The sequence below is a fragment of the Ylistrum balloti genome, unplaced genomic scaffold, assembly GCF_031769215.1.
Source record: "Ylistrum balloti isolate Yb309-2 unplaced genomic scaffold, AGI_CSIRO_Ybal_v1 Utg370154, whole genome shotgun sequence".
In the NCBI taxonomy this organism is placed as follows: Eukaryota; Metazoa; Mollusca; class Bivalvia; order Pectinida; family Pectinidae; genus Ylistrum; species Ylistrum balloti.
The window spans coordinates 522,906-549,560 of NW_026782153.1; the positions used below are offsets into that span (position 1 = coordinate 522,906).

Below are 26,655 nucleotides of genomic sequence, written 5' to 3' on the forward strand. Positions count from 1 at the left end.
CAAATACAAGAAAAAGATCCAACCAAAATTCCTAAATAACAACTGACGTTATAGAGCTCGGATTTATTTTTAAAACATTTTTTTCACACAAAAATAAAATTTACGTCCAAATATCTCTGTACAATTCCTAAATGGTTTAATATGAAACCAGTTGATATGAAATGTCATTGTAATTATTTGAGAGGTAAATTTTGGCCATCAGGTTTATACAACTAACTGGGGATTTCCAGGACTGCAAGAGAAAAGTATTTCATGATATTTCCAACGTGTGATTTGCATATGCATTTGCAATTGATGAACTAATTTTTGAAAATACAGTGAAAAAATGTATAATTATCTACAACCTGCTGTTATGGTGTCCATATGTAGCAAAGATTTCATTTAGTTTAATGATTTCAATATAAAGAAGGACTCACCAGTAACTACCAATAACTCTCCTCCAAGTATCAAATAAGTAGGACTCACCAGTAACTACCAATAACTCTCCTCCATGTATCAAATAAGTAGGACTCACCAGTAACTACCAATAACTCTCCTCCAAGTATCAAATAAGTAGGACTCACCAGTAACTACCAATAACTCTCCTCCAAGTATCAAATAAGTTGGACTCACCAGTAACTACCAATAACTCTCCTCCATGTATCAAATAAGTAGGACCAGTAACTACCAATAACTCTCCTCCATGTATCAAATAAGTAGGACTCACCAGTAACTACCAATAACTCTCCTCCATGTATCAAATAAGTAGGACTCACCAGTAACTACCAATAACTCTCCTCCAAGTATCAAATAAGTAGGACTCACAAGTATCAAATAAGTAGGACTCACCAGTAACTACCAATAACTCTCCTCCATGTATCAAATAAGTAGGACTCACCAGGACTCACCAGTAACTACCAATAACTCTCCTCCATGTATCAAATAAGTAGGACTCACCAGTAACTACCAATAACTCTCCTCCAAGTATCAAATAAGTAGGACTCACCAGTAACTACCAATAACTCTCCTCCATGTATCAAATAAGTAGGACTCACCAGTAACTACCAATAACTCTCCTCCATGTATCAAATAAGTAGGACTCACCAGTAACTACCAATAACTCTCCTCCATGTATCAAATAAGTTGGACTCAGCAGTAACTACCAATAACTCTCCTCCAAGTATCAAATAAGTAGGACTCACAAGTATCAAATAAGTAGGACTCACCAGTAACTACCAATAACTCTCCTCCAAGTATCAAATAAGTAGGACTCACAAGTATCAAATAAGTAGGACTCACCAGTAACTACCAATAACTCTCCTCCAAGTATCAAATAAGTAGGACTCACCAGGACTCACCAGTAACTACCAATAACTCTCCTCCTTGTATCAAATAAGTTGGACTCAGCAGTAACTACCAATAACTCTCCTCCAAGTATCAAATAAGTTGGACTCACCAGTAACTACCAATAACTCTCCTCCTTGTATCAAATAAGCATGCTGTCAGTTGGACTGTATTTGTAATTCCATACCTTGTGGATGTATTAAGTAGGACTCACCCATTTTTGTTGTTATCACCATCTATTTTCCCGTCAACAAATGTGAATAATGTGTTATCATTAAATTTAATGCTATATATGATGGCATTCGATGGTGGAAGGTTACCCAGTCATTCTGACCTTTCTCCCTGTTAAGATAGCTTTCGCTGTAACATAAAATGTCTTGATTTGAATGTTATATATGGACTTCATTATATATATATTTCTGTTGTTATAATCTATTTTCTGTGTCAACAACCTTTGTTGTGATAATGTTATATCATCTGATTTTAATCTGTAACTGATTTGTGGTCTGTTCAAACCACCTTTTTCTGTGATTTGTGGTCTGTTCGGATCACCTTTGTCTGTGATTTGTGGTCTGTTCGGATCACCTTTGTCTGTGATTTGTGGTCTGTTCGGATCACCTTTGTCTGTGATTTGTGGTCTGTTCAAACCACCTTTGTCTGTGATTTGTGGTCTGTTCAAACCACCTTTGTCTGTGATTTGTGGTCTGTTCGGATCACCTTTGTCTTTGTCTGTGATTTGTTGTCTGTTCAGATCACCTTTGTCTGTGATTTGTGGTCTGTTCAAACCACCTTTGTCTGTGATTTGTGGTCTGTTCAGATCACCTTTGTCTGTGATTTGTGGTCTGTTCGGATCACCTTTGTCTGTGATTTGTGGTCTGTTCAGATCACCTTTGTCTGTGATTTGTGGTCTGTTCAAACCACCTTTGTCTGTGATTTGTGGTCTGTTCAGATCACCTTTGTCTGTGATTTGTGGTCTGTTTGGATCACCTTTTCGGATCACCTTTGTCTGTGATTTGTGGTCTGTTCAGATCACCTTTGTCTGTCAGATCACCTTTGTCTGTGATTTGTGGTCTGTTCGGATCACCTTTGTCTGTGATTTGTGGTCTGTTCAGATCACCTTTGTCTGTGATTTGTGGTCTGTTTGGATCACCTTTGTCTGTGATTTGTGGTCTGTTCAAACCACCTTTGTCTGTGATTTGTGGTCTGTTCAAACCACCTTTGTCTGTGATTTGTGGTCTGTTCAGATCACCTTTGTCTGTGATTTGTGGTCTGTTCGGATCACCTTTGTCTGTGATTTGTGGTCTGTTCAGATCAGCTTTGTCTGTGATTTGTGGTCTGTTCAAACCACCTTTGTCTGTGATTTGTGGTCTGTTCAGATCACCTTTGTCTGTGATTTGTGGTCTGTTTGGATCACCTTTGTCTGTGATTTGTGTTCTGTTCAGATCAGCTTTGTCTGTGATTTGTGTTCTGTTCAGATCAGCTCTGTCTGTGATTTGTGTTATGTTCAAACCACCTTTGTCTGTAATTTGTGGGCTGTTCAGATCACCTTTGTCTGTGATTTTTTGTCTGTTATTTTAATAGGTGGTAGTAATGTTCTGTCTTTTTGGCTATATTATTGTTTAAAACCTGGTAATATATGCGCAAGAGCCTATGAGCCCCCTTGTCCCTATTTTATACAGACACACTATGGTATATCCAGATGACTCTCTTAATCTTCTCTTTGATAATTCCCATAAGATATTTCAATAAACCAAATGTTGAAATACTGAAAATATAACGGTTGTCTTGTTTAAGAGCTTTTTTCCATGAAGGTGATATTAATCTGATTACATCTAGGTAAATAGGTAAGTTAGAGTAAATTGAATTAAACAAAGTTCCTTCAAAACCACCTTTTTCTGTCTCTCAGTTCGTTTACGTTCATATGTATAACGTGATGATTTGATACATTTGAGCTCGTCCTCCGAAAGGCCGTAATAGTGGACGTAAAACTTGTTAGATAAATAAATTCATTTGAAGTTAACTATTCCCTGAGTCACTGACACAAGATGGTCTGACAGTTGACACATGTCATTGTAGAGTACTTACATGTTGTGACAGTTGTTGAAACTGAGTCACTGACACAAGATGATCTGACAGTTGACACATGTCATTGTAGAGTACTTACATGTTGTGACAGTTGTTGAAACTGAGTCACTGACACAAGATGATCTGACAATTGACACATGTTATGGTGGAGTACTGACATGTTGTGACAGATGTTGAAACTGAGTCACTGACACAAGATGATCTGACAATTGACACATGTTATGGTGGAGTACTTACGTGTTGTGACAGTTGTTGAAACTGAGTCACTGACACAAGATGATCTGACAATTGACACATGTTATGGCGGAGTACTTACGTGTTGTGACAGTTGTTGAAACTGAGTCACTGACACAAGATGATCTGACAATTGACACATGTTATGGCGGAGTACTTACGTGTTGTGACAGTTGTTGAAACTGAGTCACTGACACAAGATGATCTGACAGTTGACACCTGTTATGGTAGAGTAATTACATGTTGTGACAGTTGTTGAGGCTGTCACTGACACAAGATGATCTGATAGTTGACACATGTCATTGTAGAGTACTGACATGTTGTGACAGATGTTGAAACTGAGTCACTGACACAAGATGATCTGACAATTGACACATGTTATGGTGGAGTACTTACGTGTTGTGACAGTTGTTGAAACTGAGTCACTGACACAAGATGATCTGACAATTGACACATGTTATGGCGGAGTACTTACGTGTTGTGACAGTTGTTGAAACTGAGTCACTGACACAAGATGATCTGACAATTGACACACAGTACTTACGTGTTGTGACAGTTGTTGAAACTGTTGAAACTCCAATGATATATACTGTACTGACCAGTGATATATACTGTACTGACCAATGATATATACTGTACTGACCAATGATATATACTGTACTGACCAGTGATATATACTGTACTGACCAGTGATATATACTGTACTGACCAGTGATATATACTGTACTGACCAATGATATATACTGTACTGACCAGTGATATATACTGAACTGTCCAGTGATATATACTGTACTGACCAGTGATATATACTGTACTGACCAATGATATATATTACTGTACTGACCAATATACTGTACTGACCAGTGATATATACTGTACTGACCAGTGATATATACCGTACTTACCAGTGCTATGTACTGAACTGTCCGGTGATATATACTGTACTGACCAGTGATATATACTGTACTGACCAGTGATATATACTATACTGACCTACTGATCAGTGATATATACTGTACTGACCAGTGAGATATATTGTACTGACCTGCTATATATACTTTCCTGACCAGTGATATGAAGTGTACTGACCAGTGATATATACTGAACTGTCCAGTGATATATACTGTACTGACCAGCGATATATACTGTACTGACCAATGATATATGCTGTACTGACCAGTGATATATACTGTACTGACCAATTATATTTCCTGTACTGACCAGTGATCTATACTGTAATGACCAGTGATATACACTGTACTGTCCAGTGATATCTACTGTACTGGCCAATTATATTTCCTGTACGGACCAGTTATATATATTGTACTGACCAATGATATATACTGTACTGACCAGTGATATATACTGTACTGACCAATGATATATACTGTACTGACCAGTGATATATACTGTACTGACCAGTGATATATACTGTACTGACCAGTGATATATACTGTACTGACCAGTGATATATACTGTACTGACCAGTGATATATACTGTACTGACCAGTGATATATACTGTACTGACCAATGATATATACTGTACTGACCAATGATATATACTGTACTGACCAGTAATATATGCTATACTGACCAATGATATATACTGTACTGACCAGTGATATTTACTGTACTGACAGGTGATATATACTGTACTGACCAATGATATATACTGTACTGACCAGTGATATATACTGTACTGACCAGCGATATATACTTTCCTGACCAGTGATATATAGTGTACTGACCAGTGATATATAATGTACTGACTAATACACTGTACTGACCAGTGATATTTCCTGTACTGACCAGTGATATTAACTGTACTGACAGGTGATATATACTGTACTGACCAATGATATATACTGTACTGACCAGTGATATATACTGTACTGACCAGTGATATATACTGTACTGACCAGTGATATATACTGTACTGACCAGTGATATATACTGTACTGACCAGTGATATATACTGTAATGACCAGTGATATATACTGTACTGACCAGTGATATATACTGTACTGACCAGTGATATATACTGTACTGACCAATGATATATACAGTACTGACCAGTGATATATACTCTACTGACCTATTGACTAGTGATATATACTGTACTGACCAGTGATATATACTGAACTGTCCAGTGATATATATTGTACTGACCAATGATATATACTGTACTGACCAGTGATATATACTGTACTGACCAGTGATATATACTGTACTGACCACTGATATATACTGTACTGACCAGTGATATATACTGTACTGACCAGTGATATATACTCTACTGACCAGTGACATATACGGTACTGACCAGTGATATATACTCTACTGACCAGTGATATATACTGAACTGACCAGTAATATATGCTATACTGACCAATGATATATACTCTACTGTACTGACCAATGATATATGCTGTACTCACCAATGATATATATTGCACTGACCAGTGATATATACTGTACTGACCAATAATAAGTACTTTAAAGACTAGTGATATATACTGTACTGACCAGTGATATATACTGAACTGTCCACTGATATATACTGTACTGACCAGTGATATATACTGTACTCACCAGTGATATATACTATACTGACCTACTGACCAGTGATAGATACTGTAATGACCAGTGATAGATACTGAATTGTTCAGTGATATATACTGTACTGACCAGTGATATATACCGTACTGACCAATGATATATAATACTGCACTGACCAGTGATATATACTCTACTGACCAATGATATATAATACTGCACTGACCAGTGATATATACTGTACTGACCAATGATATATACTGTACTGACCAGTGATATATACTGTACTGACCAGTGATATATATTCTACTGACCAGTGATATATACTTTACTGACCTACTGTCCAGTGATATCTACTGTACTGACCATATATATTTCCTGTACTGACCAGTGATATATAATACTCTACTAACCAATATACTGTACTGACCAGTGATATATACTGTACTGACCAGTGATTTATACTGTACTGACCAGTGATATATAATACTGTACTGACCAGTGATATACACTGTATTGACAATTATATTGTACTGACCAGTGATATAAACTGTACTGACAAGTCATATATACTGTAATGACCAATAATATATACTGTACTGACAAGTCATATATACTGTACTGACCAGTGATATATACTGTACTGTATTGACCAGGGATATATAATGTACGGTACTGACCAGTGATTTATTCTGTACTGACCAATGATATATATATAGTGATATATACTGACCAGTGATATATAGTGAACTGTCCACTGATATATACTGTACTGACCAGTGATATATACTGTACTGACCAGTGATATATACTTGTGATCAATGTTTTATTATACTGCACTGACCAGTGATATATACTGTACTGACGAATGATATATACTGTACTGACCAGTGATATATACTGTACTGACCAGTGATATATACTGTCCTGACCAATGATATATACTGTACTGACCAGTGATATATACTGTACTGACCAGTGATATATACTGTACTGACCAGCGATATATACTGTACTGACCAATAATATGTACTTTAAAGACCAGTGATATATACTGTACTGACCAATAATATATACTGTAATGACCAGTGATATATACTGTACTGACCAGTGATATATACTGTACTGACCAGTGATATATACTGTACTGACCAGTGATATATACTGTACTGACCAGTGATATATACTGTACTGACCAATGATATATACTGTACTAACCAGTGATATATACTGTACTGACCAGTGATATATACTGTACTGACCAGTGATATATACTGTACTGACCAGTGATATATACTGTACTGACCAATGATATATACAGTACTGACCAACGATATATACTCTACTGACCAATGATATATACTCTACTGACCAGTGATATATACTGACCAGTGATATATACTGTACTGACCAATGATATATACTGTACTGACAAATGATATATACTGTACTGACCAGTGATATATACTGTACTGACAAGTCATATATACTGTACTGAACTGACCAATGATCAATACTGTACTGACCAGTGATATATACTGTACTGACCAATGATATATATTACTGTACTGACCAATATACTGTACTGACCAGTGATATATACTGTACTGACCAGTTATATATACTGTACTGACCAGTGATTTATACTGTACTGACCAGTGATATATACTGTACTGATCAGTGATATATACTGAAGTGTCCAGTGATATATACTGTACTGACCAGTGATATATACTGTACTGACCAGTGATATATACTGTACTGACCAGTGATATATACTGAACTGACCAATGATATATACTCTACTGACCAATGATATATATTCTACTAACCAGTGATATATACTTTACTGACCTACTGTCCAGTGATATCTACTGTACTGGCCAATTATATTTCCTGTACTGACCAGTGATATATACTGTACTGACCAGTGATATATACTGAACTGTCCAGTGATATATACTGTACTGATCAGTGATATATACCGTACTGACCAGTGATATTTACTGTACTGAAATATACTGTATTGACCAGTGATATTTACTGAACCGCCCAATTATATATACTGTACTGACCAGTGATATATAGCCTACTGACCAATGATATATACTGTACTGACCAGTGATATATACTGTACTGACCAGTGATATATACTGTACTGACCAATGATATATACTGTATTGACCAGTGATATATACTGTACTGACCAGTGATATATACTGTATTGACCATTATACTGTACTGACCAGTGATATATACTGTACTGACCAGTGATATATACTGTACTGACCAGTGATATATACTGTACTGACCAGTGATATATACTGAACTGTCCAGTGATATATACTCTACTGACCAATGATATATACTGAACTGTCCAATGACATATACTGTACTGACCAGTGATATATACTGAACTGTCCAGTGCTAAATAGATATATACTGTTCTGACCAGTGATATATACTGTACTGACCAATTATATTTCCTGTACTGATCAGTGATATATACTGTACGGACTAATGATATATACCGTACTGACCAGTGATATATATCGTACTGACCAATGATATATAATACTGCACTGACCAGTGATATATACTGTACTGACCAATATACTGTACTGACCAGTGATATATACTGTACTGACCAGTTATATATACTGTACTGACCAGTGATTTATACTGTACTGACCAGTGATATATACTGAACTGTCCAGTGATATATACTGTACTGATCAGTGATATATACCGTAGTGACCATTGATATATACTGAATTGTTCAGTGATATATACTGTACTGACCAGTTATATTTACTGTACTGACATATACTGTGCTGACCAGTGATATATACTGTACTGACCAGTGATATATACTGAACTGTCCAGTGATATATACTGTACTGACCAGTGATATATACTGTACTGACCAATGATATATATTACTGTACTGACCAATATACTGTACTGACCAGTGATATATATACTGTACTGACCAGTGATATATATAATGTACTGGCCAGTGATGTATACTGTACTGACCAATATACTGTACTGACCAGTGATATCTACTGAACTGACCATATATATTTCCTGTACTGACCAGTGATATATACTCTACTGACCAGTTATATGTACTTTACTGACCAATGTTATATACTGTACTGACCAGTGATATATACTGTACTGAACAATGATATATAATACTGTACTGACCAATGATATATACTGTACTGACCAGTGATATATACTGTACTGACTGATGATATATGACCAGTGATATATACTTTACTGACCAGTGATATATACTGAACTGTCCACTGATATATACTGCAATGACCAGTGAGATATATTGTACTTACCAGTTATATATACTTTCCTGACCAGTGATATATACTGTACTGACCAGTGATATATACTGTACTGACCAGTGATATATACTGTACTGACCAGTGATATATACTGTATTGACCAGTGATATATACTGTATTGACCAATGATATATACTGTACTGACTAGTGATATATACTGTACTGACTAGTGATATATACTGTACTGACTAGTGATATATACTGTATTGACCAGTGATATATACTGTATTGACCAGTGATATATACTGTACTGACCAGTGATATATACTGTATTGACCAGTGATATATACTGTACTGACCAGTGATATATACTGTATTGACCAATGATATATACTGTACTGGCCAGTGATATATATTTTACTGACCAGTCATATATACTGTCCTGACCAGTGATATATACTGAACTGACCAGTGATATTTACTGTAGTGACAGGTGATATATACTGTATTGACCAGTGATATATATATACTGTACTTTCCTGACCAGTGATATGAAGTGTACTGACCAGTGATATATACTGAACTGTCCAGTGATATATACTGTACTGACCAGTGATATATACTGTACTGACCAGTGATATATACTGTACTGACCAGTGATATATACTGTACTGACGAATAATATATACTGTACTGACCAGTGATATATACTGTACTGACCAGTGATATATACTGTACTGACCAGTGATATTTACTGTACTGACATATACTGTACTGACCAGTGATATTTACTGAACTGACCAGTGATATTTACTGTACTGACAGGTGATATATACTGTACTGACCAATGATATATACTGTACTGACCAGTGATATATACTGTACTGACCAGTGATATATACTGTACTGACCAGTGATATATACTGTACTAAACAGTGATATATACTGTACTGACCAGTGATATATACTGAACTGTCCACTGATATATACTGTACTGACCAGTGATATATACTGTACTGACCAGTGATATATACTGTACTGACCAGTGATATATACTGTACTGACCAGTGATATATACTGTACTGACCAGTGATATATACTGTACTGACCAGTGATATATACTGTACTGACCAATGATATATACTGTACTGACCAGTGATATATACTGTACTGACCAATGATATATACTGTACTGACCAGTGATATATACTGTACTGACCAAAAATATATGCTGTAATGACCAGTGATATATGCTGTACTGACCAGTGATATATAATGTACTGACCAGTAATATATACTGTACTGACCGATAATATATACTGTAATGACAAGTGATATATACTGTACTGACCAGTGATATATACTGTAATGACCAGTGATATATACTGTACTGACCAGTGATATATACTGAACTGTCCAGTGATATATACTGTACTGACCAGTGATATATACTGTACTGACCAGTGATATATACTGTACTGACCAGTGATATATACTGTACTGACCAGTGATATATAGTGAACTGTCCACTGATATATACTGTACTGACCAGTGATATATACTATACTGACCTAATGACCAGTGATATATACTGTACTGACCAGTGATATATACTACACAGACTTACTGACCAGTGATATATACTGTACTGATCTGTGATATATACTGTACTGACCAGTGATATATACTGAACTGTCCACTGATATATACTGTACTGACCACTGATATATACTGTACTGACCAGTGATATATACTGTACTGACCAGTGATATATACTGTACTGACCAGTGATATATACTGTACTGACCAGTGATATATACTGTACTGACCAATGATATATACTGTACTGACCAGTGATATATACTGTACTGACCAGTGATATATATAATGTACTGGCCAGTGATATATACTGTACTGACCAATATACTGTACTGACCAGTGATATATACTGTACTGACCAGTGATATATACTGTACTGACCAGTGATATATACTGTACTGACCAATGATATATACTGTACTGACCAGTGATATATACTGTACTGACCAGTGATATATACTGTACTGACCAGTGATATATACTGTACTGACCAGTGATATATACTGTACTGACCAGTGATATATACTGAAGTGTCCAGTGATATATACTGTACTGACCAATGATATATCCTGTACTGACTAGTGATATATACTGCAATGACCAGTGAGATATATTGTACTTACCAGTTATATATACTTTCCTGACCAGTGATATATAGTGTACTGACCAGTGATATATACTGTACTGACCAGTGATATATACTGTACTGACCAGTGATATATACTGTACTGTCCAGTGATATATACTCTACTGACCATTTATATATACTGTACTGACCAGTGAGATATATATACTCGCCTCAGTGGCCCTACTGACCAGTGATATATAGGTCTCCGTCTCCAACGATGTTTAGACCGATATCAGTTGAGTGCTCTGACTACTTCCTTCTTTTGCTCTGGACCGTTATATACCTATGTACACTCTGATGACGGCATTTCATCTCTTATTGATCATGTGATAATAGATTCATCAAAAACTGACCTCATATCAAACTGTTATATCGGCGACCAACCTTATTTGGACGTATCCAGTCACAGACCAATTTTTTGTGATATTCTTTTTCCCACCGCATCGGCCGTAAAATCTCCTCAGATTGAACGCAGTGTTTTCAAGTGGCCTTCAGATGGCACTTCTTCAGGTACTGAAGTCTATCACGATAACCTTCATCAGTTTATAACGCAGTCCAATCTCATCAGTCTTCGGTTAAACAATATTTCAGACATCGACAGTTATACAGTCCTATTGACTTAAGGTATTCATGACACAGCCTTATCGTCTCTCCAAAAGAGGAAGTTTAATAAATTCTTGAAACCCTATTGGAAAGGAGAGCTGAAGGAGTTACATCGCGATATGTGGCGGTTGAGGTGCATTTGGGATGACGAAGGTCGTCCTCGTGATCCTAACTCCCAGTCCTTTTGGTTATACAAGGACGCGAAACGTAAGTTCCGGCGTAAACACCGCCAGTTATCAGAGAACCATCTTATTACTCTGAATTCCGACATCGAAGAAGCGGCGGATATAAATCAAAAGTCGTTTTGGTCTATGGTGAGATCTGGTGCTGGTGGTGGATCTCGTGGTTCAGCGGGAGCTGAAGTAATGTTTGGGAACCAGACTGTCAGAGACCCTGCTGCGTTAGCGTTGTACTGGGGCGAGTATTTCTCCGGTATTTACTCCCACTATACTGGCCGCCTCTTTGACAATGACTTTAAGTCGTCTGTTGAATCCGAGTTGGCAGAATTCCTATGCCATGATGCTCCAGCAACAAGCTCTTCCGAAATAACTTTTACAGTGGATGAAGTTAACCTTACCTGTAAAAGTCTTCCTCTTGGAAAAGCTCCTGGCATTGACTATATTGTATACGAACACCTAAAGTATGCTTGCACTTCACTCTATGTATGTCTTTGTACATTATTTAATGCTTTCATAAGGTTTGAATATGTACCTGTGTCACTCAAACATGGTTTGATTTGCACGTTATATAAAGGTCATAATAAGCCAAAGAATGACCCAAATAACTTCAGAGCGATTTCTCTTCTACCCGGTATTCTAAAAGTGTATGAAAAACTACTCTTGAAAAGATTAGAGTCCATGAACCTTTTTCATGTAAATTCATTACAGCATGGTTTTCAAAAACAAGCTAGCAGCTCTATGACTTCATATATCGTGCAAGAAACAATTGCGTACGCTTCTGAACATGATAGTAAATTGTTCACTTGTTTTTTAGACGCGTCTAAAGCCTTTGATTGTGTCTGGCTCGACGGTCTGTTTTTAAAACTATCACATTTGGGTTTTGACAGAAAAATTGTTAGTATGATTATGTCTTTACACAAGGATATGTATAGTGTTGTTATGTATCAAAACTTTGTGTCTGAAGTGTTCGAGATAAGCCAGGGAACACGTCAGGGCTGTATTATCTCCCCTTGGCTCTACTCTGTTTATATCAACGATTTATTGAATGATCTTTGTAGTTCTGTATACTCGCTAGCTATATCTGATGTTAATGTCACGTGCCCTACGCAAGCAGATGATATTTGTCTTCTTTCACTTACCAAACACAATTTAGATATGCTTATAGGTATTTGCTACAAGTATAGTTGTAAATGGAGATTTAAATATAATGCCTCCAAATCAGTAGTTATCGTCTTCAATGAAAGTAGTGATGTTCGCTCACAATCGTATCGTACTTGGTATCTAGGTGACAATGTTGTTAATGAAAGCACAAATGTTAAACACGTGGGTATTAATTTGAATAAATTTAAACCAGGTCGGCCTGATGTTGACGATGTTATCCACAAACTACGAGGTCAGTGTTTTGCTCTACTAAATTGTAATTTATTTGGTCCTAGTATCAATCCCTTGACTGGAGTACATCTATATTTGTCTGTTGTACTCCCTAGAGGTATGTTTGGTTGTGAGCTCTGGAACTCTCTCTCCAACTCTGATTGGCATCGCCTAGAATCAGTCCATCATTTATGTGCAAAATTAATACAAAATTTCCCACTTCGTACTAGGTCTGGTGTAGCATTGGGAATGTTAGGTTTATCTTCTATACATCTTTACGTAGAGCAATGTAAGCTTCGTTTTTTCGGGGCTTTGTGTAATATCAAAAAAACTTGTACTTCAAAGCAACTCTTTTTGTTGCGTTTACATCAAAAACATCTTGGGGTAAATAACGCTAAGAAAGGTTTCATCAACGAAGTTTGGGATGCTTTGCACAAATACAACTTCCGAGGCATCTTACTTGATTTTCTTAATTCTGGGAAATTTCCATCCAAACTTGGCTGGAAATATCTTGTAAAGAATGTCCTTCTGTGTAAAGAATCTGATGACCGGCGTTTACGTATAAACAGTTCGTTAGAATTTCATAGATTCAAAATTCTTCATCCTGATATGGTTCCTGCAGTAATCTGGTCATTTTCTAAACGCCATCCAAATTTTAACAGGACATGTAAAACTGTGGCAAAAATGTGGATTGCCCCTCCTACTTGTGAACTTTTATGTGCTCGATGTAAAGGCACTTTTGAAGACGCAGTCGCCCATTGTTTACTTGACTGCAAAGAGCCCGTATTAACGTCTCTGCGAGATAATCTTTTTACTAGTTTTGTGGACAAATATCCAGTTTATGTGTATGTATCATTTGACCAGGCGGACAGAGATGTCCAGATAGCGGCTCTGTTGGGTGCCCCCAGTGAGGACATTTATGAATCATTTTATGACGATTCATCTTTGTTTACATTTTTTATTAAAGAGTGTCTAATGTTTTCTGAAAAGGCCTACAATATGACTTTTCAGTAAAGGCCATCTCCTATCTAATGTTTGATGTGTTCTGCTAGAAATCTCCATTATTGATGGATTGGTTATTCACATTCACTGTTCAATATTTATATACATATATTCTTGCACTTTTTTCTTTAATTTTCACCTAAATTTACAATATTTGTCATTGTAATTACTCTTCAATATTTGGAAGAAATAAAGAAATGATGACTGTACTGACCAGTGATATATACTTACTGTATTTACCAGTGATATATACTGTACTGACCAGTGATATATACTGTACAGACCAATGATATATACTGTACTGACCAATGATATATACTGTACTGACCAATAATATATACTGTACTGACAAGTCATATATACTGTATTGACCAATAATATATACTGTACTGACAAGTGATATATACTGTGCTGGACTGACCAGTGATATATACTCTACTGACAAATGATACATATTGTACTGACCAATGATATATACTGTACTGACCAGTGATATATACTGTACTGATCAATGATATATACTGTACTGACCAGTGATATATACTGTACTGATCTGTGATATATACTGTACTGACCAGTGATATATAGTGAACTGTCCACTGATATATACTGTACTGACCAGTGATATATACTGTACTGACCAGTGATATATACTATACTGTATAGACCAATGATATATACTGTACAGACTAATGAAATATACTGTACTGACCAGTGATATATATTGTACTGACCAATGATATATACTGTACTGACCAATAATATATACTGTACTGATACGTCGTCAATACTATACTGACCAGTGATATATACTGTACTGTATTTACCAGTGATATATACTATACTGACCAGTGATATATACTATACTGACCAGTGATATATACTGTACTGACCAGTGATATATACTGTACTGTATTGACCAGTGATATATACTGTACTGACCAGTGATATATACTGTACTGACCAGTGATATATACTGTACTGACCAATGATATATAGCCTACTGTGATATATACTGTACTGACCAATGATATATAGCCTACTGACCAATGATATATACTGTACTGACCAGTGATATATACTGTACTGTATTGACCAGGGATATATACTGTACTGTACTGACCAGTGATATATACTGTACTGACCAGTGATATATACTGTACTGACCAGTGATATATACTGTACTGACACGATATATACTGTACTGACCAGTGATATATACTGTACTGACCAGTGATATATACTGTACTGACCAGTGATATATACTGTACTGACCAATGATATATACTGTACTGACCAGTGATATATACTGTACTGACCAGTGATATATACTGTATTGACCAGTGATATATACTGTATTGACCAGTGATATATACTGTACTGACCAATGATATATACTGTACTGACCAATGATATATACTGACCAATGATATATACTGTACTGACCAGTGATATATACTGTACTGACCAATGATATATACTGTACTGACCAGTGATATATACTGTACTGACCAGTGATATATACTATAGTGACCTACTGACCAGTGATATATACTGTACTGACCAGTGATATATACTGTACTGACCAATGATATATACTGTACTGAACAGGGATATATACTGTACTGACCAGTGATATATATTGTACTGACCAGTGATATATACTGTACTGACCAGTGATATATACTGTACTGACCAGTGATATATATTGTACAGACCAGTGATATATCGTGTACTAACCAATGATGTATACTGTATTGACCAGTGACATATACTGTACTGACCAATGATATATAATACTGTACTGACCAGTGATATATACTGTACTGACCAATGATATATACTGTATTGAACAGTGATATATACTGTACTGACCAATGATATATAATACTGTACTGACCAGTGATATATACTGTACTGACCAGTGATATACACTATACTGTCCAGTGATATCCACTGTACTGACCATTTATATTTCCTGAACTGACCAGTGAGATATACTGTACTGACCAGTGATATATACTGTATTGACCAGTGATATATACTGTATTGACCAATGATATATACTGTACTGACCAGTGATATATACTGTACTGACCAGTGATATATACTGTACTGACCAGTGATATATACTGTACTGACCAGTGATATATACTGTACTGACCAATGATATATACTGTACTGACCAGTGATATATACTGTACTGACCAGTGATATATACTGTACTGACCAGTGATATATACTGTACTGACCAGTGATATATAGCCTACTGACCAGTGATATATACTGTACGGACCAGTGATATATATAATGTACTGGCCAGTGATATATACTGTACTGACCAAGATACTGTACTGACCAGTGATATATACTGTACTGACCAGTGATATATACTGAACTATCCAGTGATATATACAGTACTGACCAATGATACTGTACTGACTGATATATACTGTACTGACCAATGATATATACTCTACTGATCAGTGATATATGCTGTACTGACCAGTGATATATCTGTACTGACCAATGATATATACTGTACTGACCAGTGATATATAATGTACTGACCAGGGATATATACTGTACTCTACTGACCAGTGATATATACTGTACTGACCAGTGATATATACTGTACTGACCAGTGATATATACTGTACTGACCAGTGATATATACTGTACTGACCAGTGATATATACTGTACTGACCAATGATATATACTGTACTGACCAGTGATATATACTGTACTGACCAATGATATATACTGTACTGACCAGTGATATATACTGTACTGACCAATGATATATACTGTACTGACCAATGATATATACTGTACTGACCAGTGATATATACTGTACTGACCAGTGATATATACTGTACTGACCAATGATATATACTGTACTGACCAATGATATATATTGTACTGACCAGTGATATATACTGTACTGACCAATGATATATACTGTACTGACCAGTGATATATACTGTACTGACCAGTGATATATACTGTACTGACCAGTGATATATATTGTACTGACCAGTGATATATAGCCTACTGACGAATGATATATACTGTACTGACCAGTGATATATACTGTACTGACCAGTGATATATACTGTACTGACCAATGATATATACTGTACTGACCAATGATATATACTGTACTGACCAGTGATATATACTCTACTGACCTACTGATCAGTGATATATACTGTACTGACCAGTGATATATACTGTACTGACCAGTGATATATACTGTACTGACCAGTGATATATACTGTACTGACCAATGATATATACTGTACTGACCAGTGATATATACTGTACTGACCAGTGATATATACTGTACTGACCAGTGATATATACTGTACTGACCAGTGATATATACTGTACTGACCAGTGATATATACTATACTGACCAGTGATATATACTGTACTGACCAGTAATATATACTGTACTGACGAATAATATATGCTGTAATGACCAGTGATATATACTGTACTGACCAGTGATATATACTCTACTGACCAGTGACATATACGGTACTGACCAGTGATATATACTCTACTGACCAGTGATATATACTGAACTGTCCAGTGATATATACTGTACTGACCAGTGATATATACTGTACTGACCAGTGATATATACTGTACTGACCAGTGATATATATTGTACTGACCAGTGATATATACTGAACTGACCAGTGATATATACTATACTGTACTGACCAATATACTGTACTGACCAGTGATATATACTGTACTGACCAGTTATATATACTGTACTGACCAGTGATTTATACTGTACTGACCAGTGATATATACTGAACTGTCCAGTGATATATACTGTACTGACCAGTGATATATACTGTACTGACCAGTGATATATACTGTACTGACCAGTGATATATACTGTACTGACCAGTGATATATACTGTACTGACCAGTTATATATACTGTACTGACCAGTGATTTATACTGTACTGACCAGTGATATATACTGTATTGACCAGTGATATATACTGTACTGACCAGTGATATATACTGTACTGACCAGTGATATATACTGTACTGACCAGTGATATATACTGTACTGACCAATATACTGTACTGACCAGTGATATATACTGTACTGACCAATGATATATACTGTACTGACCAGTGATATATACTGTACTGACCAGTGATATTTGCTGTACTGACCAGTGATATATACTGTACTGACCAGTGATATATACTGTACTGACCAGTGATATATACTGTACTGACCAGTGATATATACTGTACTGACCAGTGATATATACTGTACTGACCAGTGATATATACTGTACTGACCAATGATATATACTGTACTAACCACTGATATATACTGTACTGATCAATTATATTTCCTGTACTGACCAGTGATATATACTGTACTGACCAGCTGTACTGACCAGTGATATATACTGTACTGACCAATTGATATATACCTGTATATATACCAGTCAAATGGAAGAATATTAACACAATCATTTAAAACCAGGAATACTGTTACTTACTAGTGATATATACTGGAAACACTTAAATTGTGTATATATACAGTACAATAACCATGTATATATACTGTTACAGAACTGACCAGTGAATATATGTGTATTTACACCATCATTGTAAAACCAAAAAAGTTACAACAAACCTCAGCTTACAAGCCGCCATTTTGATATGTTTCAGAAAATTCGTAAATTGTGTACAAGGAAGAATAAACATGATCATCATAGTTCTATACAGGTCAAAGGTCAACCTCTTATGCTCAGAGGCCACATCCAGCTTCCCACACCAGCACATCACTTTCTAATATACATGTAGGAAATTTAACACAGGGTCCTGACAAAGGGCTCCTAAAAACTATCCCTTTCAGTATATCTGAAGTTGTGTCTTCAATCTAGTGTTTATAAACACTGTGTCTTTCATTTTTTTGAAGTCATGTCTCCAGATACCCAGTGTATATAAACTCTGTGTCTTTCAGTTTTTCACATGTCTCCCACACCAGCACACCAGTGTAATATACATGTAGGAAATAACCAGTGTTTACAAATGTCTCCAAAAACTATAATCATGTCTCCAGATAACCAGTGTTTCAGTATGTCTCTGATAACCAGTGTGTCTCCAGATAACCAGTGTTTATAAACATGTCTCAGATAACCAGTGTTTATGAAGTCATGTCTCCAGAGATAGTCATGTCTCCAGTGTTTATAGTCATGTCATGTCTCCAGATCCAGATAACCAGTGTTTATAGTCAGATAACCAGTGTTTACATGTCTCCAGATAACCAGTGTTTATAATCATGTCTCCAGATAACCAGTGTTTATAATCATGTCTCCAGATAACCAGTGTTTATAGTCATGTCTCCAGATAACCAGTGTTTATAGTCATGTCTCCAGATAACCAGTGTTTATAATCATGTCTCCAGATAACCAGTGTTTATAATCATGTCTCCAGATAACCAGTGTTTATAGTCATGTCTCCAGATAACCAGTGTTTATAATCATGTCTCCAGATAACCAGTGTTTATAATCATGTCTCCAGATAACCAGTGTTTATAATCATGTCTCCAGATAACCAGTGTTTATAATCATGTCTCCAGATAACCAGTGTTTATAATCATGTCTCCAGATAACCAGTGTTTATAGTCATGTCTCCAGATAACCAGTGTTTATAATCATGTCTCCAGATAACCAGTGTTTATAGTCATGTCTCCAGATAACCAGTGTTTATAGTCATGTCTCCAGATAACCAGTGTTTATAGTCATGTCTCCAGATAACCAGTGTTTATAGTCATGTCTCCAGATAACCAGTGTTTATAGTCATGTCTCCAGATAACCAGTGTTTATAGTCATGTCTCCAGATAACAGCAGTCAATAGTATTAATCATGTAATGCACACAATAAAGTATTAGAATTTGTATTATTAACTAACAAAACAGTAATTACATAGGGAGAAGGTCAGGCAGAGTAACCTCTGTCATAGGCCTGTGTTTACTAACTAACAAAACAGTAATTATATAGGGAGAAGGTCAGGCAGAGTAACCTCTGTCATAGGCCTGTGTTTACTAACTAACAAAACAGTAATTATATAGGGAGAAGGTCAGGCAGAGTAACCTCTGTCATAGGCCTGCGTTTACTAACTAACAAAACAGTAATTACATAGGGAGAAGGTCAGGCAGAGTAACCTCTGTCATAGGCCTGTGTTTACTAACTAACAAAACAGTAATTATAATTATATAGGGAGAAGGTCAGGCAGAGTAACCTCTGTCATAGGCCTGTGTTTACTAACTAACAAAACAGTAATTATATAGGGAGAAGGTCAGGCAGAGCAACCTCTGTCATAGGCCTGTGTTTACTAACTAACAAAACAGTAATTACATAGGGAGAAGGTCAGGCAGAGTAACCTCTGTCATAGGCCTGTGTTTACTAACTAACAAAACAGTAATTACATAGGGAGAAGGTCAGGCAGAGTAACCTCTGTCATAGGCCTGTGTTTACTAACAAAACAGTAATTATATAGGGAGAAGGTCAGGCCGAGCAACCTCTGTCATAGGCCTGCGTTTACTAACTAACAAAACAGTAATTATATAGGGAGAAGGTCAGGCCGAGCAACCTCTGTCATAGGCCTGTGTTTACTAACTAACAAAACAGTAATTATATAGGGAGAAGGTCAGGCAGAGTAACCTCTGTCAAAGGCCTGTGATTACTAATAAGACAGTAATTACCCAAGTATTAGTCAGGAGAAGGTCAGGCAGAGCAACCTCTGTCAAAGGCCTGTGGTTACTAACTAACAAAACAGTAATTACATAGGGAGAAGGTCAGGCAGAGTAACCTCTGTCAGAGGCCTGTGATTCAAACATTTACACCAAAGCTCAGGCAGGGGTCAGGGCTCAAACTGAAGTGGGATCCTTTTCTTTTTAAATCGTTCTCGCAACATCCTGCTAAAGTTAAAACAGGAAGATATTGTGAATCATCCCACTGTAATATAAGTATATACATATCTCTGGGGTAAAGACTCCCTATTTATATAGTTGTAGGGACGTTGTATACAATAAGTGTAGCAACCTAATGGTGTCAGAAATGATTTGGTTCTGATTACTGGGCTGATACAATGATAAGGCATTCACGCTCTTCATGTTTCTTTTTTATTTCATATAAATAAAATTTCTTTGTGATTCAAATTTTTAAAATATCAATCATACAAAACAACGTTCAGTGGTGAAATGGACATCCCTATACTACACTTACAGGTGTGTAAATATACAGACCAATTAATTGCCAACTTAGTGATAAACTGTTCAAACAAAATATATATAAAAATAAAGCATTTTATCAATATAAAAATAACAGTTATCATATTGTAATAAACCAGTTCATCATAATGTAATAAACCAGTTTATCATAATGTAATAAACCAGTTTATCATATTGTAATAAACAAGTTCATCATAATGTAATAAACCAGTTCATCATATTGTAATAAACCAGTTCATCATATTGTAATAAACCAGTTCATCATATTGTAATAAACAAGTTCATCATAATGTAATAATCCAGTTTATCATATTGTAATAAACCAGTTCATCATATTGTAATAAACCAGTTCATCATAATGTAATAATCCAGTTTATCATATTGTAATAAACCAGTTCATCATCAAGTTCATCATAATGTAATTCCAGTATAAACCAGTTCATCATATAATGTAATAAATTGTAATCCAGTTTATCATATTGTAATAAACCAGTTCATCATATTGTAATAAACAAGTTCATCATAATGTAATAAACCAGTTCATCATATTGTAATAAACCAGTTCATCATATTGTAATAAACCAGTTTATCATATTGTAATTAACAAGTTTACCATGACTAATAAACCAATTTATTGAACAACTGACCTTGTACTCAACAACATTATCACACGACAAAAAAAACAAAATAAACCTAATACAATCATGTGAAACAAAATGAGTTCCATTTTATTTATACACAATTCCAGAGTATACAGATCATATGCATTTTTGCCAGTGAGATTCAGGAATTTATAAAATTTTCCAGTGATGATATAACTTTTTTAGTGATGATAAAATTTTCCAGTGATGATATAACTTTCCCAGTGATGATATAACTTTTCCAGCAATGACTTTGATAAAAAGGATAGTACTCTATCTACACTGCTGTGATTATTGGTATAAAAAGTAATTATATATATAAATGTATTTGATATTTGTTTGAGATTCAGTTCTATGGTAAATTCTAACACCACCTCAATGGCTGATCAAATGACCTTATAAATTGATGTCAAGATATTATATTTGGTGATAAGATGAAAAAATTGGCAAATAAAAAATGCTGCATGGTTTCGTAGATGATTAAACAAGAGACCTATAGGGCTTGTATCACTCACCTGGATTTTTTTTGGCTGTAATTTTGGTTTTGGTCGTAATTGTGTTGGCTGTAATTTTGGTTGTAATTCTTTTGGCTGTAATTTTGGTTGTAATTGTATTGGCTGTAATTTTGGTTGTAATTGTGTTGGCTGTAATTTTGGTTGTAATTGTATTGGCTGTAATTTTGGTTGTAATTCTTTTGGCTGTAATTTTGGTTGTAATTGTTTTGGCTGTAATTTTGGTTGTAATTGTTTTGGCTGTAATTTTGGTTGTAATTGTGTTGGCTGTAATTTTGGTCGTAATTGTATTGGCTGTAATTTTGGTTGTAATTGTATTGGCTGTAATTTTGGTTGTAATTGTATTGGCTGTAATTTTGGTTGTAATTGTTTTGGCTGTAATTTTGGTTGTAATTGTATTGGCTGTAATTTTGGTCGTAATTGTATTGGCTGTAATTTTGGTTGTAATTGTTTTGGCTGTAATTTTGGTTGTAATTGTGTTGGCTGTAATTTTGGTCGTAATTGTATTGGCTGTAATTTTGGTTGTAATTGTATTGGCTGTAATTTTGGTTTTGGTTGTAATTGTGTTGGCTGTAATTTTGGTTGTAATTGTGTTGGCTGTAATTTTGGTTGTAATTGTTTTGGCTGTAATTTTGGTTTTGGTTGTAATTGTTTTGGCTGTAATTTTGGTTGTAATTGTGTTGGCTGTAATTTTGGTTGTAATTGTGTTGGCTGTAATTTTGGTTGTAATTGTTTTGGCTGTAATTTTGGTTGTAATTGTGTTGGCTGTAATTTTGGTTTTGGTTGTAATTGTATTGGCTGTAATTTTGGTTTTGGTTGTAATTGTTTTGGCTGTAATTTTGGTTGTAATTGTGTTGGCTGTAATTTTGGTTGTAATTGTTTTGGCTGTAATTTTGGTTGTAATTGTTTTGGCTGTAATTTTGGTTGTAATTGTTTTGGCTGTAATTTTGGTTGTAATTGTATTGGCTGTAATTTTGGTTTTGGTTGTAATTGTGTTGGCTGTAATTTTGGTTGTAATTGTTTTGGCTGTAATTTTGGTTGTAATTGTTTTGGCTGTAATTTTGGTTGTAATTGTATTGGCTGTAATTTTGGTTTTGGTTGTAATTGTGTTGGCTGTAATTTTGGTTTTGGTTGTAATTGTGTTGGCTGTAATTTTGGTTGTAATTGTATTGGCTGTAATTTTGGTTGTAATTGTTTTGGCTGTAATTTTGGTTGTAAGTGTTTTGGCAGTAATTTTGGTTTTAGTTGTAATTGTGTTGGCTGTAATTTTGGTTGTAATTGTTTTGGCTGTAATTTTGGTTTTGGTTGTAATTGTGTTGGCTGTAATTTTGGTTGTAATTGTTTTGGCTGTAATTTTGGTTGTAATTGTATTGGCTGTAATTTTGGTTGTAATTGTGTTGGCTGTAATTTTGGTTGTAATTGTTTTGGCTGTAATTTTGGTTGTAATTGTTTTGGCTGTAATTTTGGTTGTAATTGTGTTGGCTGTAATTTTGGTTGTAATTGTGTTGGCTGTAATTTTGGTCGTAATTGTGTTGGCTGTAATTTTGGTTTTGGTTGTAATTGTGTTGGCTGTAATTTTGGTTGTAATTGTTTTGGCTGTAATTTTAGTTTTGGTTGTAATTCAAAAGGAAAAGGAATTCTAAAGGTCTATATCTATAATCCATACATAATGATCTCTCTGCCCCCAACAAACTAGTGAAACCATTTACACAAAAGTCTGTTTAACCTTAACATGCCTCAGACCAAATTTGAATGGAAACTTGCTATTCCTACCAAAGAAGGATTTTAAAGAATTTGTTCTATTGCCCATACTGGGCCTTGCTCCTCCTGTCCCAGTGGCAAATGCCCACTTTGCATACAAAATTTACTCCCCTTCACCCAAGGATGCTTGAGACCAAATTGGGACAGAATCCAAGAACTGCTAAAAGAATTTGGAAGAATTTGCTTTTTTTTATCCTACTGGGACCCATCCCTTGTGTGGATAAGGCCTACTTTTTATATAAAATTGAGTCCCATCCCCTAAGGATGCTTCTGATCAAGTTGGGACAGAATCCTAAAATTTTCACAAATAAGATATTTTCAGACTTTGCTCTATTTCTGTAAATGGGCTCTGCCCCTTTTGTCTCATAGGTACATAACATTGGTACAAATTTGAGTCACGGTCACTAAATAATGTTTTAGACTAAATCAAGACAAAATAGAATAATTCTAAAGAATTTACTCTGTTTCCCATATTGGGCCCTGACCCCCTATGTCAACTAAAAAGCTGAGAGACATCGGATGTAAAACAGACAAAAGACAACACACCAAAGCATGTTTGTGGATGTTATATAATGGGTGTTATAACACTGATAACAGGAGAGTTATGTGATGAGTGTTATAACACTGATAACAGGGTAGTTATGTGTTATAACACTGATAACAGGATAGTTATGTGATGGGTGTTATTACACTGATAACAGGGTAGTTATGTAATGTGTGTTATAACACTGTTAACAGGGTAGTGATGTAACAGGTTGTATTATACTGATAACAGGGTAGTTATCTGATGTGTGTTATACCACTGATAACAGGATAGTTATGTGATGTGTTATAACACTGATAACAGGATAGTTATGTGATGTGTGTTATAACACTGATAACAGGGTAATTATGTGATGTGTGTTATAACACTGATAACAGGGTAGTTATGTGATGTGTGTTATAACACTGATAACAGGTAGTAGTGATGTGTGTTATAACACTGATAACAGAGTAGTTATGTGATGTGTGTTATAACACTGATAACAGGGTAGTTATGTGATGTGTGTTATAACACTGATAACAGGGTAGTTATGTGATGTGTATTATTACACTGATAACAGGTTAGTTATGTAATGTGTGTTATAACACTGATAACAGGGTAGTGATGTAACAGGTTGTATTATACTGATAACAGGGTAGTTATGTGATGTGTGTTATACCACTGATAACAGGATAGTTATGTGATGTGTTATAACACTGATAACAGGATAGTTATGTGATGTGCGTTATAACACTGATAACAGGGTAGTTATGTGATGTGTGTTATAACACTGATAACAGGGTAGTTATGTGATGTGTGTTATAACACTGATAACAGGGTAGTTATGTGATGTGTGTTATAACACTGATAACAGGGTAGTTATGTGATGTGTTATAACACTGATAACAGGGTAGTTATGTGATGTGTGTTATAACACTGATAACAGGGTAGTTATGTGATGTGTGTTATAACACTGATAACAGGGTAGTTATGTAATGGATGTTATAACACTGATAACAGTGTTGTTATGTGATGTGTGTTATAAC

At 35.4% G+C, this 26,655-nt stretch overlaps 2 protein-coding genes across 2 annotated transcripts; both read right to left on the reverse strand.

Moving 5' to 3' along the window:
• Positions 1–212: 212 nt before the first annotated feature.
• On the reverse strand, positions 213–12,092 carry LOC132550861 (sporozoite surface protein 2-like). The gene is made up of 4 exons (XM_060214951.1): positions 12,088–12,092; positions 2,311–2,889; positions 1,840–2,264; positions 213–232 (listed from the first exon to the last, which is right to left on the reverse strand). Exons 1-4 carry the CDS (start codon positions 12,090–12,092, stop codon positions 213–215), a joined length of 1,029 nt encoding a protein of 342 aa, XP_060070934.1.
• A 4,026-nt stretch (positions 12,093–16,118) lies between these two features.
• Positions 16,119–25,558, reverse strand: LOC132550862 (bromodomain-containing protein DDB_G0280777-like; the record flags this gene model as incomplete). Its single annotated transcript, XM_060214953.1, has 5 exons — positions 25,547–25,558; positions 23,329–24,921; positions 17,786–17,860; positions 17,030–17,107; positions 16,119–16,220 (listed from the first exon to the last, which is right to left on the reverse strand). Coding segments are annotated over exons 1-5 (1,860 nt in total), but the record flags the coding sequence as incomplete, so codon positions are not given.
• Positions 25,559–26,655: the final 1,097 nt, after the last annotated feature.

Excerpts from the sequence above, each read along its gene's own strand:
- LOC132550861 (XM_060214951.1), bottom strand. Across the intron at positions 2,265-2,310 it reads GACAAAGGTGATCCGAAAAG|ACCACAAATCACAGACAAAG; the intron begins GTGATCCAAACA and ends TGATCTGAACAG. Across the intron at positions 233-1,839 it reads ACAAATCACAGAAAAAGGTG|TCCTGGAAATCCCCAGTTAG; the intron begins GTTTGAACAGAC and ends TTTCTCTTGCAG.